The 18,791-nt window shown below is 41.7% G+C and overlaps 2 protein-coding genes across 2 annotated transcripts; one reads left to right on the top strand and one right to left on the bottom strand.

Annotated features, from left to right (window-relative positions):
- Nucleotides 1-698: 698 nt before the first annotated feature.
- Nucleotides 699-4,617, bottom strand: CETN2 (centrin 2; the record flags this gene model as incomplete). The annotated part of the gene is made up of 5 exons (XM_082004162.1): nt 699-891; nt 1,677-1,814; nt 2,514-2,642; nt 4,190-4,348; nt 4,576-4,617. The coding sequence occupies 5 exons, from the start codon at nt 4,615-4,617 to the stop codon at nt 802-804; spliced, it is 558 nt and encodes a 185-aa protein (XP_081860288.1). The 3' UTR covers nt 699-801.
- A 1,989-nt stretch (nt 4,618-6,606) lies between these two features.
- On the top strand, nt 6,607-17,100 carry NSDHL (NAD(P) dependent 3-beta-hydroxysteroid dehydrogenase NSDHL; the record flags this gene model as incomplete). Its single annotated transcript, XM_082004321.1, has 7 exons — nt 6,607-6,627; nt 8,998-9,159; nt 10,095-10,241; nt 11,649-11,777; nt 13,752-13,894; nt 15,442-15,544; nt 16,266-17,100. 7 exons carry the CDS (start codon nt 6,607-6,609, stop codon nt 16,599-16,601), a joined length of 1,041 nt encoding a protein of 346 aa, XP_081860447.1. The 3' UTR covers nt 16,602-17,100.
- Nucleotides 17,101-18,791: the final 1,691 nt, after the last annotated feature.

Below are 18,791 nucleotides of genomic sequence, written 5' to 3'. Positions count from 1 at the left end.
AAACTTAAAAAGTTGAAACTCTTCAAGTACCTGGATGAACTGTTTTGTTATTTGTCAGCAGATCAGAGGGCACGCTGTACCAGCAGACTTGTTTGTCATTTTGTATATGTCTTTCCACAACTCCGATGGCTTAAAATGAGACACTTTATTTTAAATACCGTCTTATATTTGCAGCCACTGCAAACATACAGAGCATTCATCAGCAGCACAGGTAACCTTCCTCTTCTTTTGCAAAGAGATTTCTTTAAACGTGTGAACTGAATAGCAGCAAGTTAAGTTGCAGCAGTGTACGTACTTACTTTTTTTTCAGTTTAAAGAACGTACTAATTTTTAGGGGAGGGGATAACCACCATAAGACAGTATAAAAAGCCAATTCCTGCAAATATGTCAAATGAAGAGTTCACTATAGCTGTGCCCAAACTAAGACTTTAAACCAAAAACTTCAAGTGAGGGGAAGCAGATTTACACCATCTGGTTTTGAGAATTCTCTTTACCAAACCATAACCATTTGACACATGTTTTTTAGTCAGAAAAGGATCTGAATACTGTCGCTGAAAAATGTGATTTGTGTATCGAAAACAGAGTATGTGACCCTCTTACGAGCACAAACAAGCAACCACGTTGCTACATATAAACAGGTTAGTGGTTGGTAACTGTTCACAAACACAAGTTTAAGATCATCCACATAAAAAAAATATTGACCTATATTTTCTGCTGTCTCAAAAGAAATAAAAGACTGTAAAAAATTGAGGCACCTACCAAACATACATACACATGTGCAAAAATAAATAAAATTCTGTTTCAGTAAAGGCTGGTCTTCTTCATGATCCGCAAGAATTCCTGCTCGTTCACTTCTCCATCCCCATCTCTGTCTGCTTCATCAATCATTTCCTGAAAGATATTTGTATTCAGAAATTAGATGCAGATTAGACTAGTATTAGAATTATTAGATCAATTTAGAATTAGAACCACTTTTTGGTAAATTGTATTGGAGGGCACAGTGTTAGCTCCACATCAGACCTACTACGCTACAAAATATTTACTAAACTAGACACTGATATGTTTTTATATATATATTTATACAAAAATCTGTATAGCAAATGTTGTATTATAGGAACTGTTCTGGAAGAAATAAAGTGCTTGAAGCAGAGTTGTTCCTTTTACGTCACCATAACTCCATAAAACTACAACTCCACTGACACAATTTCAACAGTCTCAGAATCCATTTCCCAATCACAAATTGACAGAAGCTCTTCCATTTCTGCCAGGAGAGAGAGGGCAGGTTTTCCTAACAGTTCAAGTGTAAAGTTCCCACAGGACGCTAGAGGACAGTGCCTAAAACTGAGAGACTGCTGCCTTTACCTAAAAACTGACCCTGAGAGGGTTTCCTCCCCCGCTGAGACAGAGATTCCCATTCCTTATTCTTATTGATAGCTTTAGTGCTTAGCAGACCAGTCGGAGGTGGCCAGCTCTCCAGACAGAAGGAGAATTAGGCTGTGACTATTTACATAGGTTTTAAACAAATGTAAATACAAAACCGAGTAATACATGAACATTCTGTGGTTACCTTCCTATTCAATGGGCACAGTGTAATCTGGATCCTTCTGTGTTCACTACACACAGAGGCAGAGAGTGAGTATTTGTGAATGATGTGGTTTCATATACCAGGTACAAACCTGCAGCTCTTCATCTGTGAGATTTTCCCCCAGTTCTTTGGCGACACGTTTGAGGTTTTTGAAAGAGATTTTGCCAGTTTCATCGTCATCAAAGAGTTTGAAAGCTTTGAGAATCTCCTCTTTGGAATCTTTTTCAGCCTTAAAGAAGTAAGCATAAGTTTAAGGAAAAAAAAGTAGTGGTTATGTTGTAGGTAACGCTCAAAATAAAGTTGTGAAAGACAAACACTAGATGGACTGAGAAACTCTCTTAAGAGCAAATGTAAAGAAGCCCAGCCAGCCGGAAGTATATGTACAAAAGCTGGAGGTAGACAGAGATACAGCCATGCCTCCTGAACCTCAGGGTTTCAGGGAATTTTTTGTCTTTCACAGCTAGCTAGATGGGATTCCAGTATCAGGATCTTCCACTGTTAAATATCTGGCTTTACTCAACATGTGTTAAGAGCTTTAAAACCAGAATTCTCAACAGTTAATATCTTAAAACTCAAGAAAAGAAAATACAGTGCATTGCTACACAGTCATCCATGTAACATACCAATATTCGCGACAGCTTTCTGCAGGCCAGAGCTGGTTTTAAACTGTGATAAAAATCTTGATTTCAGTTTTTCCCTTTTCTCACACACACACAAAACTGATTAAGAAACTTGTTAATGACATAATTATTTCAACCTTACTTTGAAAAATAAGATAGGCTAGTCCCTGTCTTGCAATTCCAACTTTTACATGTTTTGTTGTTAAGATTAAAATAGTGCTTTCATCTACCACTAAAACCAAAAGGAGATGAAAGGTACTCAGCCACTTTCAAAGCTGCTTTCAGTTTGACTTTTAAAATTTATATACCATTTTCTGTGTCATTACTACCAAGAAGTCACTGAAGCTGATTTTTCCTGTTCCTTCCTTATCGATATCTGATATCATTTTCTTGATCTCTTCTTTTTTAGGTTCAAACCCTAGTGCTCTCATGGCCACCTGTAAGGACAGGAAAAAAAAAAGTATAAATCATACAAAACTATAAACAAAACCACAGGGGGGTAGGAAAGTTGAACTTTATGCCATATCATGTTAAAACATGTACTCTGTATCTCAAGGGAAACAGCAAGGTAAGGGGCAGACTTAGAGCAATGCTTCTCTTCACGCAAGGGCACATCAAGACGCAGAAAACAGGAATGCAACCAGTCACATTCTGGAGCTGTCCTTCAGTTAATTCAGAAATTTCCTAAACACATTCTTACCACTGCATCCACCAGCCCCAGCTCAGAACTGGCAAGAATTTGGAGGGTAAGGCTACGTAACAGAATCCTGGGAGAGATGTTTTGCCTGAGAAAATCTGGACTTTTTATAAAGTCTTAGTATACCTATTTTGGTATATATTTTTTAAAATTCTTGTGATGGGCACTAAGAGCATAAAAGAGTCCCATTGATTAATATTTTGAAGGAAAAATCCCAAACTGTCATGCAATACTGTGGATAGCAATTTCCAAGGCTACTGGAAAATTGAATGTTATTCCATTCTTGTTAAGGGAATTGCCACTAGTGTTCCCTTCGTAATGAGAAACAAGACACTGAATAATAAATAAAATTTTAAAAAGCTTATTTCAGGCCCTGTTGCAAGCAAGATGGCTAAATGGAAGACCCTGAAATGTCCCAACAAAATAATTTCAAGACAAGTGCCTCCATGAAAGAAGTTTCCATCATACCTGCAACTCTACCGAACTCTAACAACATGATCTGATGGCACAAACATGGAAGGTGTTAAGGTGATAGACCACAGGGAACTTAAATTAGTTAATTTTTCATTCTGGTGGCAAAAATCTATGTTGAGTGTTGGCAAAACATAATTCAAACACTGTGTGCCTTTCACTCAACACTCCTATAAACAGCATATCCAAGGATGCCTTCACTTTCAGAAACATGCATGCACGCCTACACGCTTTAATTTTTCCTCCTTTGGTAAAGGGACAAGCAGCAAGTTTGAAATCAGGTCTCCTCCCTATGGTCTTAAGTAATACAGACATCCAGCTAGCAAATAGGAAGGGCAAATTCTGAAAGCAAAAAAAGTCCTAGTTTACTGATTACTATTGTTCCCAAAGGACAGGGGTGGGGAGGGACCAAAAATGTTCTGCAATAGCTGAAAGCATGAAAATGAGTAACATTGGTGTATTCCATAGCTTGGGTAACCTAATTTGCAAAGCATGCGATGGTCAGCAACACAGAAGAAGGGGACCCCCCCACACACTTTTTTAACACACACAACTCCTTTTTGATGTTTTTTTAAGAGAAAAGGATACAGTACAGAAAATACAGTGGATTTTGGCCAGCCCAGCCCTAAAGAGACCTGATAACAGCAGTAAAAAGCTATAATGAAAAAGCAAAATGTACCTGTTGACAAGGTTTTATGCTGGAGGGGAAATAAATCTTTCCTTTCCTGCTTAAAGTCATTTAGGCGTTTCTGCCCCTATTACTTTATAACCTCAGTGGAACCGAGAAAATCTTAGTAGAACTAGGAAAATTCTTACCTTTAGCTCCTTAACATCTATGTTCCCAGTGCCGTCTGTGTCAAACAGGTCGAAAGCCTCTCGGATCTCCTGCTTCTGCTCCTCACTGAGCTCCAGCTTGGCACTCGCTTTCTTCCTCTGGGACGCGGCTCCTAGCGAGGGCTTCTTAAAGCTGGAGGCCTTGGCACAGCAACACAAGAGCAAAGAAGGATCAGGCCGCCGCTGCGGCCACGCACCGCCGCCTCAGCCCCCAGACCACACCGCAGTCCCTGCGCCGCTCCGGGCTGACAGGGGCCTTCCCCGCAGCCCCGCGACCGTGGCGCCGGGACGCCGGGGAGAGGCGGCGCAGGGCCCGAGGTCCCCTCCCGCCGCCGGTGAGAGAGGCGCCCCGCTGCACTGGGCCACACCAGGCACGGCAGGTCAGGGCCGGGCCGGGCCGCACTCACCATCCCGGCAGTTCAGTCCTGGCAGGCCGAGACTCAATACTGTCCTTTCCCATTGGCTAATGCCCCTACGCCGCTGCTATGGCAACCCTCACTCCTATTTGATGGAGAGCCGGGCGCAGGAGGAGCTTAGGCGAAAGCTATTGGCCAACACGTGGCTGGGGCGGATCCAAGAGCCGCTCCTCCTTCCATGAACGCGATTGGCCGAAAGGAGGAGCCCGCGGACCAATCAGCGAGCGATGTCCGGCTAGCGCGATACTCAGCCCAGGGAGTGCGGGAGGAGAAGCGGCGGGAGCCGACGGAATAGGCGGGGTCTGCTGGAACCGTCCGCGCCGATTGGTGGGCGGGCGGGACGGGAGGGACGCGATCGAGGCGGGGGCGGAGCCATAGCCGTGCCGGGGTTGAGGGCGGGCTGCGGAGGGCGTCGCAGGTGCGGTGAGTGAGGAGGGGCAGGGGTGGGGGAGGCTGAGGGGTGTGAGGCGATGTGGGGTTATGTGGGGTTGAGGGGTTATGTGGGGTTGAGGGTAGGTTGTGGGGTGTGTGGAGTGGGCGGCTGGGGTCTGTGGGAGGCTGCGGGGTGGGGTGAGGGGGGGCAGGCTGTGGTGGCCCGTGAGGAGAGCTGGGGGTGGGAGAACCTGTAGGTGTGTGGAGGGCGGCTGAAGGGAGAAGCGGTGGGGAGGCTGAAAGAGCTGGAGGGAAACTGGAGACAGAGCAGTTCATAAATTGCTTTTTGGAGAGGGATAAGGGCTGTGTTAAGGCAGACATGAGGGTAGAAGAGGAGCAGCTGGAGCATGGATCACCCTGTGCCCATATTTTCAAACCAGCTTGATGTTGCTGGCTGGACAGGCACCAGTACTGCTTGCTTTTTTTTTTTTTTGGCCTTTTCTTTGCTATTTTGAAGGACTTTTCCAAAAAATAAAAAACGAAGAGTGCCTAACTGTGTAGCCTGCAGAGTGAGCCAGCCCAAGAGATGTATTTGCTTGTGTGAGGCATGGTATTGCGATCATTTTATAGCAACATCGGTGTAGCTGTTCCTGGATCTCATCCAGTTGTGTTGGCACTAGTGTTTGTGAAGTGAGATGGGTGGGAGAGCTGCCTTGGCTGAAAACCAAGCCAGGCAGGAAATTATTAATTTTCAGTTAGTCATAACCTTGATCCATCCCAGTGCATGAGTAGGAGAATGAAATCAGCCTCTAAAGCAGTAGTTTATCACAGTGGTGGTTTAAAGTGACCGTAAAGCCATCAGAAGTCTTTGTGTGCAGCTTGTCGTTATGTTGGAAATAGATCTGAACAGGCAAATTGTCTTCTGTCTTTCAATTGTACCCCACACAGTAGGATCCCAGCTGAGTTGGGAATTGTGTTTGCTGTTGCTGGGAGAAGGAGCATATTCTAATGAAATAAGTGACGTCAGCAGCCTGTGATATCAAAACTTTGCAAATCTCACCACTGGCTCCCCTTTTTTTGCTGATGGGCACCAGTGAGTGCCAGCATTTCTTCTGTGCTTGTCTGCTGCTGTGGACCAGGCAGGCATGGTGCTGCTGAAATGCTTGAACTTCAGTTTTATTTATCGTAACACACTTGAGCAACTATATTTTTGAAGAGGGCATTGCCAAAACCTGCAATTGTGTTCATGTTATTTGGAGTGTAAATATTCACACTTAAAGGAAGTGCATGAAGCTAATACTAGCAAAAATAAGGTGCTGCCTTTGTTATCGAGGGTATGTTATTATGTTAAAATTATGCCTTTGAGAAGGCTATTTGATGTCACTGTTACTCTTGTACTGCTTTTTTGTTCAGCAGGGCAGAAAGAATGTGCTCACTCTTTTCATGCTTCTGCTTTAGCATAATGGCTTCAGACCTTAATTTCTGTAACTAGGAATGTGTTTAAAGAATTTGGTTTGTGTTAATGGCATGCTTAAGTGAAGTATTGTATGGTGAATAAAATAATATTCTCCTTTTTTAAAGGAAGCAGGTTGGTAGTGAATCATCTGAAAAATGGCCATACGCCTCAGATCGGTAAGTTGAGGACTTAAATGATGCTTCATGATTTGTCTTGCAGAAACATATTCTCATAGATCTTTCTTCTGAAGACTACTTGGGAAGACATGAGACTGTTCCCACGTTAATACTAACTCTAGAGATACTGGTGGGGGAAACATGGTTTTTCCAAGGAATCATTTGCTGCTCTTAGTTCCAAAGAAATCCAAGAATGCTCCACCACCCCCCCAGAACACCACTGGTTTGCCAGTGCTGCCAAATCAATTGATCTGGAGATTTAGTTACTCCAGTGTCATTTCTACATGCCTTATAACATTATTCTATGGTGTAGTGCAGATAAAGGCCCAGTTGAGGTCCCTGAGATCTACTAGACCATTGTAACCTCTTTCTACAATTACTGCATTGAATACAGGAGCTTAGAATATGGAGAGAGTAACATTTTGCTTAGCTCAGAGAGATGTTTGGACGTTACTGTCAGGAGTACAATTTATTAAGCTGTTCTGTTGCGTTACCCGTGATTCTTGTTTATAGAGAAATTTCTACCTTCTGAACTATTTTCTCATTAATTCATATGAAGCTTATGGAAAACCAGTGAATCTCAGCTATTTAGGAAACAAAGATACCAAAAAAACCCCCCAGCCAGTGTAGCATCATATTAGAGAACATGAACAAGCTGTTTTATCTTCACAGCACAACACTAGATAGGTAGTAATTCGTATCCTAAAGTCAATATAATCATGGGTAGCCTGGCTTTCTCCCTACACTTTTTAAAATGGCTAATTAATCCAGGTGCCACACTGTTAGCTGCCATTGTGCTGATTCTGGTCATTGAGTTGGTTCATTTAGTACTTTCCCAAGAGGTGTGTGTACTAGATTACATATTATAAATGTGCACTAAAGATTATTTAAATAGGCTGCTTCTCAGCACCAATTAGAATATTGTCCTTTACTTGGGCAAGTGGAAAATATCATACAGAAAAACCTGGACTAGCTCATCTGTACTGGTAGAAAATGATTCTGATATTTAGAGCCAGGCAGAGGGCGTCATTCTGCCGCTGTAAAACTTTGGTTCAGCACATCTAAGTGCAGCGTGCAGTTCGTGTGCTCTCATTTTATGAAGAAAACACTGGAATGAGAAAGGACACAGGGGAAAGCAAGTAAAAATATCAATGAAACGGAGCAACTGCCTTATGAGCAGCTGAAAAGGCTGGACCCCTCAACGAGGAGAGGATGGTGCAGAGGGGAGGGATGTGGTGGAGGTTAGAGAATCAGGAAGGTGACGAGTAAAGCAAACGCAAACCTGTTGTAGTGGGGGAATATAAGCAGAGTGAACTGCAGAGAGTCCTTAGGCTCGCATATACTTTCTATATCATCTGTTCTCTTGCAACTATCAAAACCAAATAGACCACTGGGACAACCCATTAGAACTTTTTTAAGAATTATTTCAATCAGACTGTACTTTGCATGCACCATTCTAAATAACTGTTTATGCTTTAGTGTAACTGAGCAACTTTAGTGAACTATTCTAATTTCTGTTGTGGATAATTGACATTTTGCAGTAGAGCCCTTGTTTAAGGATGTAGCATTTAGAAACTTCTGAACAATTGTCGTCTTTGTGTGGTTTCACTGGGTTAAAATTGCCTTCAGCTCGATAATATAACTGCAGAGGTGGGGTTTTGTGTAGCAATAATAAGGAGCAGATCTATTTCCAACCAGGACAGAGCATTCTTTGTACAAAAGCTTCCTCAGACTCGTTGCTTCTATGTTCTATGCTGGCGGTAAGTTCTTCCGTCTCAGTCCAGTTAGACGAGTGACCGGACTGGAATCTGTTAATTAGTGACTCTAGCCATTGATTTTAAAAAGCTTAAAAAAAGAAAGGAAGAACTAATGACTAACTAAAAAGGATAATCCTTGCCTTTACCTGATTGTTTTCTTGTCTTGGAGAAGCCTAAGTTTCACATGCTCTGAAAATGGTTTTGATCTTGCGAACGGTGACAGTTTTAGTATTCTGAAATATCTGAATTATCTGGCTGAAGCTAATTCTGTTTGCTTTACCATCAGGGCAGAGTTTGTCTGAGGCAGTCCTCTTTTTCTTCCCTAATACATGAGCCACTTGGTTATGAGGCAGACTCCTACCAAAATGCAAACCAGCATGTGAGCTGTGTGGACCATTAGCATGTCTGAACTTAAATTAAAGTTACTGTGATAGCACAGACATATTGAAGACTCTTTTGATATCTGAACTTCGACTCCTACAATTAAACTAGCTACTGACTAGTTGTGCAAAATTGCAGCACATTAAGATCTTGGGAAGTTCAGATCAATTTACTTGCGCAGTTTGTTGGTGTATGTCTGCTTGCTGAAGTGCTTTTCTCCCTGTCTCTGCAGGCTGGGAAGAAATGCACGGTGATCGGCGGGTCAGGATTCTTAGGCCAGCACATGGTGGAGCAGCTCCTGGAGAAGGGTTATGCGGTCAACGTGTTTGATATTCAGAAGAGGTTTGACAATGACAGAGTGCAGTTCTTCCTGGGAGACCTGTGTGACAAAGAGGTACAGACTAACAACAGTACATGACTTGGGTAGATAGAAAGGATGTCTGTTTAAATAAATGTTCATTCAAACAGCTCACCGAGCCTTGCCTGAAGCACTAAAACACCTGAAGGCATTGCACAGGTTGTAAAAGGGTATGTAGGTATGCCCCCCAGCCTTTCCCTGTGAAGTCTGTAGCCTAAGCAGTTTTCTGTGGAACCCTCATCTAGACTATTTAAAGAAATATACTTGACATCTGCTTGAAGCTGAAAAGAACAGGACTTGTTTCTGTGTTATGATTTGCATTACTGTTAGCTCAGATATACAGTCTAATTACAGCCACTGTTGGTAATTGCATGTGGGTGCTCTCCTAGCTAACCTCAGCTGCATCAGAATGGCAGAATGCATTATTCCTCCCCGTTAAGGCACGCTAAGACCTCTTGCCTTAATTCAGTCATGCATGTGAGCCTTGGCAAAAACATTTGTATGCAATGTGAAGAGACGTCTCCCCACCGGTATAAAGTATCATGTCTCAGCTTTATGACAGTAATCTCAAACAGACAGTGCCATGGGGTACTGATGGCTGTTAAACCTGCTGCTTGATGAGTTCTCTAACTCCTATCTCTAGGTAGTTGGAGTCTCATACCTGCTTGAGACTATTGCAAGTAGTTAAGTCTAGATAGCCTCCAGGTCTCAGAACGTTCCCAGGTTCCTCTCTGGAAAGAAAAGATGATCTAGTGCATTTTTTGCCTAGCAAGAAGGAGAGGACATTGTGAAGATCCTGGATGCTAATCCTATTCCAGTTGCTCACCTTTATGGAAGAAACATGGCTTGAAATGTAATGGGTTTGTTCCCACGAGAGAAAGACCTGTGTTTTTGTTTCCTTCCTTTTTTTTTTTCCTGAGTAGGCATGATTGCTGTTGCTTCATTGCTGTCTCATACGATGTATCTTCTAGGCTTTGCTCCCAGCTTTACAAGGTGCGTCAGTGGCATTTCATTGTGCATCACCAGCACCTTCAAGTGACAACAGGGAACTGTTTTATAAGGTGAATTTTATGGGAACCAAAGCAGTCATTGAAGCCTGCAAAGAAGCTGGAGTGCAGGTAAGCGTAGAAAAGCACATGGAGACTCTAAGACGCTGATGTGACTTTATAACAATTGCAGCATGGACCAATTTCAGTCTAGTCTGGTAGAGGGGCAAAGGTCTCGGGGTTACTGAATTCCTTCTTGTTCTGAATTCTGAAAATTAGTGGGAGAGAGAGACTCTGTGATGTCCTGTTTAGCATCTGCTGTAAGCTCAGTCCATGTTTGCCATGGAAAACCTACACGCTGCAATCTTCCTGACTGCAGGAAAAGCATCCATTAAAATCTGTGTCCCACTAGACGTCTGGGAATCACCCACAGGAGAACCACAATTGACAAGTGGATTCTTTCATGCTTTAATAAGGGGACTGCTCTAAAGATAGCTTTTCCCGCAGTGGAAGTATTCATGGCATCTATTACCTATGTGAATTCTTTGACGTATAATGACAAGGAACACACTTGTGCCATAATCTCAGTATAATTTGGTTTAGAAAGCCATTTGCCCACAAAAGCAATAGCCAGAGGAAGCCAGGCTGCTGTTCAGGCAAGGTTGTGATTGATTTTTTTTCTCCTTATTTTCTTTTGATATCACATGAGTTTTCATTTAAATTCTTAGCAAATTTTCAAGTGCAATGCATGTCAAGATCCCTTACTTATTCTGGGCAGAGATGTTGCCTCCAAAGCATGCATTTTGCGCCATGTCCATGTACAAATACAGAAGTGATAATGTAATAGACATAATTTAATTCTGAACATAGGACTCCCAGCCCCGCAGTCTGTTGTTTGTTGGGTTTTTTTTTTGCCTCCTCATGTAATAAGCTGTTGTAGGAAATGGGCCACGTGGTGTTTACCTTCAGGCTTAGTCTGGATTCTGTCAGAGCAAGGAGTTAAGTCTTGTTGGAACTTGTTGGATCTAGTCATCATTCTATTACAGTGTAGATCTTGTTTAAAACCAGATGTTTCTGATTACTCAAATATATCACTGACTTCCTGTTTTGAATTCACTAGTGTATGTTTTTATCCAACAAAAACATCCTAGATAAGAATTCTGTTTTGGTTTAAGCTACCATGATATTGTTATCATAAAGATGAGCAAATATATCTTAAAAACACTCATTGACTGTTAAGTGCTAAAATGTGCCAAGCTAAGTGGGCACTCTGATTTCCTTGGAGATGTTTTCCCCTTGACTGCCTGCCATGGATGTTTTAATCTCCTTTAGGTAGCACCTAAACAATGTGACAGAGTCAATTAAAAGAGTGGAAATTCTCTTACCGGCGCTTTCAGATGTTCCATGTTCTTCCAGACTTAGTTTATTATCTGTAGAATCAGTTGATTAAATATTATTATTGTCTTTACTCAGCCTTCATATATAATGATGCTTTTGTCTTGGGCTTTAAACAACTCTTTTGTTTCACATCTATTGTAGAAACTGGTGTTAACTAGCAGTGCCAGTGTAGTTTTTGAGGGCACAGACATAAAAAATGGATCAGAAGACCTCCCTTATGCAAAAAAACCTATCGACTATTACACAGAGACGAAGATCCTACAGGAGAAGGTATCTGTCATCACATGGTTAACATTGTTATTTTTGATGCTTAAACTGCCCTTCTAAAAGTAGGGCATGCCCTACAGGACACAACAGATTCTTCAAGACTGAACAGATCTCTGTTGTTCTCCATAATCTCTTTTTCATTAAAAAGAAATACCTTGTTCTTACAGTTGAAAAGAAAATCTGTGCAGAATCATGCATATGTAGCAATGCCTGCCAGTTTTCAGAGTATAACTGAAATAGAAAATTCCCTTCTTTTCTGAACAATCTGTCAGATTTTAGCCCTCTTACTCTCAGTGTGGAGGCTAGTGAGCTGTGGATTCATTTGTGCTGTTACAGAGAAGTATGGCAGGTGGCTGCGGCTGTGTCTCTCACAAGTGAACCATGTCCTTTTCCTTAGGCGTGCTGGTGGCTTGGTCCAGGGGATGCTTTCCTAGCAGCTATCTAGCAGTCCAGGTACATAAGTAGTCAGTTATGTCTTCCTTGGCTGGTGAAACTCCCAAGTAGTATATTCACTTAATAAAAAGAGAATAAAATAAAGCTGTGATGTAAATTACCAGTGAAGTTGAGTGAAATAGTGTGTTACACTACAGAGATTGTTTCTAGATAAAGAATAAAAGAACTGGCAGAGATGTTGCTTTCATTGCAAGAGCCGTGTGATAATCCCATTTCTTACCTGATCCAACTTTAAGAGCAGTTGAGGGGAGTTTTTCGCCTTCTCTGCTCCTACTGGAAGGCTGTTTCAGAACCACATTTACCTGATTTGCAGCCTGAAGTTACAGTTGGGATTGTGAACAAGTCACTGGGGAAGGAGATGAGATGAAGATGTGGACTGAGTTTAGGGGCACGTCAGCCTAATAACATGTTGTAAGCTAATGCTATTGGCCATATACTGAGAATATTGTTAAAAAAAGATCTAAAAATTTCCCTACATCTGAATGTCTGCTCCTTCGGACATTTGCAGGTCACCAGTTCTATTTCAGGTACTTAATGGTGCAGTATTTGTTGTTTAAATATGGTATGACCATGTTTTAAATCAAAGCAAACATTTTTTTAAACTTTTTTCAGTGGCTTGCATTTCAGTCGTGAAAAGAATGTACGCTTTTTGTGCAGGAAGTATTTAGACTTGCTTCAATACTGAAGCTGACAGTGTGTCCCCCAAAGTCGAGTATTTTAAGAATTTTTCTTCTGTTCCTTGAAAAGAGCTTACTTGAAAACACAGCATAAAAACGTCTGTTCATTCGCAAGCATAACCACTTTGCAGTAAAGTGGACTAATAAAGTGGAAGCTTATGAGTAGCAATCAAGTCTAGCCCAATATGCTTGTAACTATGTCTTTGTTTTGGGTGAAACAGTGGAAGTATTCAGTGCTTATTTGTATGTGTTATTCTTGGATTTTTAATAGAAAATCTGGCAGCTGTTAAAAATTAGTAGAACACATTGTTTGGAAACTCCCAATAGAAATAAATCTTCAAAGATGCCTTAGGAAATCTGCTTAGCAGTTGGTGCTGCTGGGAAAATGGGATCACACACTTTCTGAATGAGATCGGTAAGGCCCATGGTGGAAATCTTCTGTTGATTGATGAGAGAGACAGAGATTGAATTGCTTAGTGTCCTCCTTTTCTCCAACATGTCCACAAAGAATTCATGGAGTGAAGGAACTTCCAAAGTTCCTCTGGTTTCTGTGGTGTTAAATGAGAGAGGCAGAGAGTTCTGTTTCCTTGCCTGTCAATTCATCAAGTGTTCGATAATGAAAACAGATTTTTGTCTGGTTTTATCATTAAAGAGAAGTGGGAGAAGAGATGGGAACAAAGGAAGGATCATTTGTAAGATGTGGTGAACAGTAGTTCTTCCACTGATGTCTTCCCAAGGAACTGGGGGAATGCCCACCTCCTTTAGTGATGATCTTGGAATATATTATGAAGCTGCACTTTTCTTCTCAGCCTTTCTCTCCTGATTTTGTTATTTTTTTCCCCTACAGGAAGTGCTCAGTGCAAACGACCCAGGCAACAATTTCTTCACTACTGCTATTCGTCCCCATGGAATATTTGGTCCTAGAGACCCTCAGCTGGTTCCCATCCTCATCCAAGCAGCTAAGAGTGGCAAAATGAAGTTCATAATTGGGTGAGCAAGGCTCAGTCATTTTATAGCTTTTGTTAAAATTGATGCTGAACCTACAAAGTCCTTTTGGAAGGGAATAATATTAAATCAGTAGTAATGTTGTGGCATGGAAAAAAGTACGTTTCTTTAATTTTTCACTTGTGATCCAGGATTCTTTTTTAAAAACTCCTTCTGTGTTAGGGACTCATGCACTCAGATGGTAAGTGTTCATAATGCAAAAAGAATATTAGTAGGGAAAGCTGACATAGACAATGCAAAGACAGCTCAAGCTAAAGAGCTGCCCTTTTAAATATGAGAGAGCTCAGATTACTTGCTGTTAATTTAATTAATACACATTTCTGGTATTTGAAGTTCTTGCAATTAAAAAGCTTATATGGTAGTGTTTTAATATTTCTGATTATAAGACAAAGATACTTGCCTTGTTATGGAGCCTTGCAGAGCTTCTAGTGGACCACTGAAATTTTAGAGGAAGAAATAGTTCAAGCTACTACTAAGGATATTTTTATTGGTTGGATTAGGCTCTTGAAAAGAAATATGCTCTTTAATTTATAATAATTATTACATGCAAGGAGCTGGTTTGTGTGTACATGTGCACATGTAACTATGTGCTTGGGGTAGAAGGAAAAAATGGAATAGTGTTGTGGGGTTTTTAGTGTTGTGGTTTTTGGGGGGGTTTTTTTTGTTCTTATTCTTTGTTGCAGTTCACTTCTGAATTGATATCTCAAACTGATCTGTGAGCAGCAAACCTATGCAAACTCAAGGTTTGCACTTTGTGCAAGTCTGCATTCTCTTCTAGCTCAACTCAAATGAGGCATGCATGTTTTTCCTACCACTATACAGACCTGTATATCCTTTCCAAGAAAGCAAATAAAATAGCCATTCATCCACGACTGTAGGAAATGAAAATGATTCTTTCTCAGAATGTTGGATTGCAGCAATACTGTTTTTAGGGCCCAATGAGCATGGTGGTAGTTTTGTAACAAACTGTTTGATTTAGCTGGGCTCTTGAAAGTGGTATGCAGATTCATTTTCGTTTTCTGTACCTGTGTAGAAATAGATTTAACACAGTGGGTTAAATCTGTTTCAGCTAGGGCTGAAGTTGGCTCATTGAGGGAGTAAGTTAGAATTTCATGAGCCAAGAAATTCATAATTGAAAGCTTGTCCTTAAATGACTTTCTTTGTGCTAGTTACCACTCTGTTTCTATTTGTTCTGCTTCTGTGGATCACACTGCTGATTCTGAGACCTGTAGGATCTGCAACACCTAGAAATCTGGTAACTTGTGAGATTTAAAAATGGTACTGTTGCAGGAATGTAAACTTTGAGGGCCTGGACAAGAGCTGTGACAGTAACATCCTTTCCTCTGTCTCCAAAATAAGATGTAGGGATTTCATCTCTCTGACAGGGTATAGCCTGAAGTTGCAGCACAACAGCGTGGGAGAAGAGGAAACTTGGAATAAATTTATCTTGTGTGAAAGCCCTTCTTTTTGCCACAAGCAGGTTTTCAGCCTAACTTGCCTTCAGGCTAAACTTCTTCCTTTTGTCTGTGCAGGGATGGAAAGAACTTGGTAGATTTCACCTATGTGGAAAACGCGGTCCATGGACACATCCTAGCTGCAGAAAATCTTCAGAAAGACTCTCCCCTGTGTGGGAAGGTAAGAAAGGAGCTAGCGAGGGGAGCGAAGTGGGTGTCCCCTAGCTGAACTTCATCAGTAAGCCTCGCTTGGCTTCATGTGCCTGCTCTGTAGTTCATGCTGACTTTTGTCTGTGCTGAACATCTATCTTGCAGATGAGTGGAACTAGCACACACAAATGGGTCAATTTTTTCCTGTCTGTGGGTATAATGAATGGTTGCCCATCTGGTCACCATTGTGTGCAACCGCATGGGCTGAGATGTATGAATATACTTTAACTTCATGCTATAAAACTCCTTGTGGAAGGAAATCCAGGCAGAATTGTGGGCAGCCAAGATGCATGCATAAGAAACATAGTTATTTAGCCTTTATGATAGAGTTCAGAACAGGAGAAACTTTTATAGATTTTCATGGCACCACCATGCTCTGGGCACGCACTGTACTTACAGCTAGGATGCTTTAATGTGTTTGCGTTGTGTTGTGTCATTCAGTTTGTTTGACCATTTATGAGTAGCGTTAACCTCTGGCGTGTCAGAAGTACTGGCTTTCTTAGCAGAGAAGGGGTTCATCACTTTTCAGACAGAGGTGGTTGGTGCAGAGCAGTTTCTCACGAAAATGTGTTCTCAGCCAAGTCAGGGATGTCAGTCTCCTCAGCATGAGCATGAGATGGGCCATCACAGGGACAAATTTGTGAAAACTCTAATGACTTTATCATCTGGCTTTTTGTCTTCCTCTCTTTCAGGCATTTCATATCACAAATGATGAACCAGTTCCTTTTTGGGCTTTCATGTCCCGTATCTTGACTGGCTTGAACTATGATCCTCCCAAGTACCATATTCCCTACTGGCTGGCGTATTACCTGGCCCTATTCCTGTCTCTAGTGCTGTGGCTGCTAACTCCACTGGTCACCATCAAGCCCACTTTTACCCCTATGCGGGTAGCGCTCGCTGGAACGTTTCACTACTATAGCTGTGAACGGGCCAAAAGAGACATGGGCTACAAACCAGTGGTGAGCTTGGATGAAGCAATAGACAGGACTCTGCAGAGCTACCCCCACCTACGCCGGGCTAAGGCCTGAGAAGTCCTAGATGGATTTTTTTTTTTTTCTACTTGATATTTGTGATTGCTTTGACATCTTAACATGAACACTGAAGCAAATTTCACTAATCCTCTGGAACAGGGAGTTTTCCCGAAGTCCCCCCTCCTCCTCACCATTGTCAAGACGACTTTATCTGGGTTGAAAAGAAACTCACGTAGGAGCTGTGCTAACAGTTCTTTTCTTTGATGTGACTTCTTGTTTTGAAACAGCTGCTGAACCCTATGGACTATGAATAAACACCCTGCTGTGCCCTCTTCAATCCCAGCCCAGCACATCAGCATTCCTTCGTCTTCTCTCTCCACCCTTGTCCTCTGTTTTGTTGCTCTGGTGATAGCAGCCACCTTTCTCATAGCTGCAGACTGGTTAATGAAATACTTCTCATGACTGATTCCTCTCTGTGGTTTGGCTTTTTTCTATACAAGAGAGACTCATGTCAAAAAGGAGTTCTGCCACCATCTCTTGAATCATTGAAGCTAATTTTGTTATTCCCTTCATGATAGGTGGGTGGTTTGGCTTCTTACTGAGGCATCAGAAGGAAACCTGAGAAAGGCATGCTAGACCTCTCTTTGTAAGGAAGCATGTGCCTTTGTTTCTGCAGGAGCCTACTTCTATTAAAAAAATAACCCAAATCAAGAAGAGGTGACTTCCTAATTTTGTGTTCCACCTTTGAAGGGGCAGATCCCATTCTGAACATCTCAGCATAAACAGGGTTTTAATCATTCCCTTTCTGAGGGGAAGAAACCTTTGCTGTGGCCGTTGTCGGTCAGCACCTACTATTTTACTGTAGCTTGCTTGCTTCCCGTAAGAACTACATTGGTTGGAATATCGTACTGCACAAAGCTCTCATCTTGCCTGACATGTTATTTCTGGTAATGGTGATTTTTATTGCTCTGACCACTTAATACATGAAAAAACCCTCTTTTCTACAAGAAAATGGTTATCGTAATACTATGTTCACCAGATGGCTTAGTCTGACATTTATATTAAGTGTACTTTACCCTATAATCTTTCTAGAGTACTTCAGTTCTGTTTTGTTTTTAAATTAAGAGTTTAGATTAGAGTTAGAACTTCCCTCTGTACTGGTTCCTGGCTCCCCAGGAGTTTTGGTGTTTCAAATTTCAGAAGTATGGGAAGTGCCTCACTTAATGAGCCTTAACCTCATCTGGGAGCTCCATATGCTGCTTCGAAATTAGTTTTATTTTAACTTCTGGTTATTTTCTGGAGAACTTTATGTTGGTTTGTTTTTTTTTTCCTGGAAATTTGTATTTTCTGCTTTAACAGCTACCTTGTTTTACCAACCTTTGCCTTGCCTGATCTTGAAGTAAATACTAGCTAGTTGCTTGGGCCAGTTCACACAGTTCTGGTTTGCACCAGTCAGCCACCTCGGCCTTTTTTTGTGGTTTTATTGTTTTTTGTGAATTCACAAACCCCCATCTTGTAGGGTTAAATATTTAAAGCTTGATTTCTAGACTGCAATTCTTCAGCAGTGTGGTGTTCAAAAAAAGAACCCTGTGGTTCCTAGGTTTTCTGGAATCTGCTTGTGTCATCCCACATCCCATTTCAGTGAGAGACAGATACTGCTTTCAAAGACCTAAGCTGTGTTAGCCTCCATGTGATGCATCAATGTGCCGGCACGAATTCAGTGTTAATGGAAAGACCCCTTCTTCCCTCACTGTTCCTGTAAGTGTGTACCAGTGAGCCATTTATATATATTAAAAAAAAAAAAAAAAAACAATTGTGATGTCTAAAAAGAACACTCATATAGTGAAACCATGCCTGGCTGAGAGACATGACTTTATTCCCAAGGTTCTGTAAAAGGCCAGGCATCTCACCTGCTTCAATGGGTGAAGAAGGACTAGAATATGTTTGTTCCTTGCTCCTTTCCACAAACCACAAACTACACTTCTAGTTTTTGTAATGTAGTCGGCTGCCACTTTTCATAGCTGAAAATGGACAATTCAGACACACCTCTGCCATGTGCCATAGAGGTAGCTGCTAAACCCAAGCTGGTAAGTACAGAAAGCCCCAAGGGACGGCGTGTGCTAGCTGAGATGCAGTGCTGCACAGAAAAGATGGTACTGCTTTTGGGACTCGTGGTGCAGCACAGCAGAGAACTTCAGCTCCTCATCTGTGAAGTAGGGCTAACACTGCCCTCACATAGAGAGGTGG

The sequence above is a fragment of the Phaethon aethereus genome (assembly GCF_964289735.1).
Source record: "Phaethon aethereus genome assembly, chromosome: 10".
In the NCBI taxonomy this organism is placed as follows: domain Eukaryota; kingdom Metazoa; phylum Chordata; class Aves; order Phaethontiformes; family Phaethontidae; genus Phaethon; species Phaethon aethereus.
The sequence above is the reverse complement of the archived record's forward strand: the minus strand, read 5'-3'. Positions and strand labels throughout refer to the sequence as shown.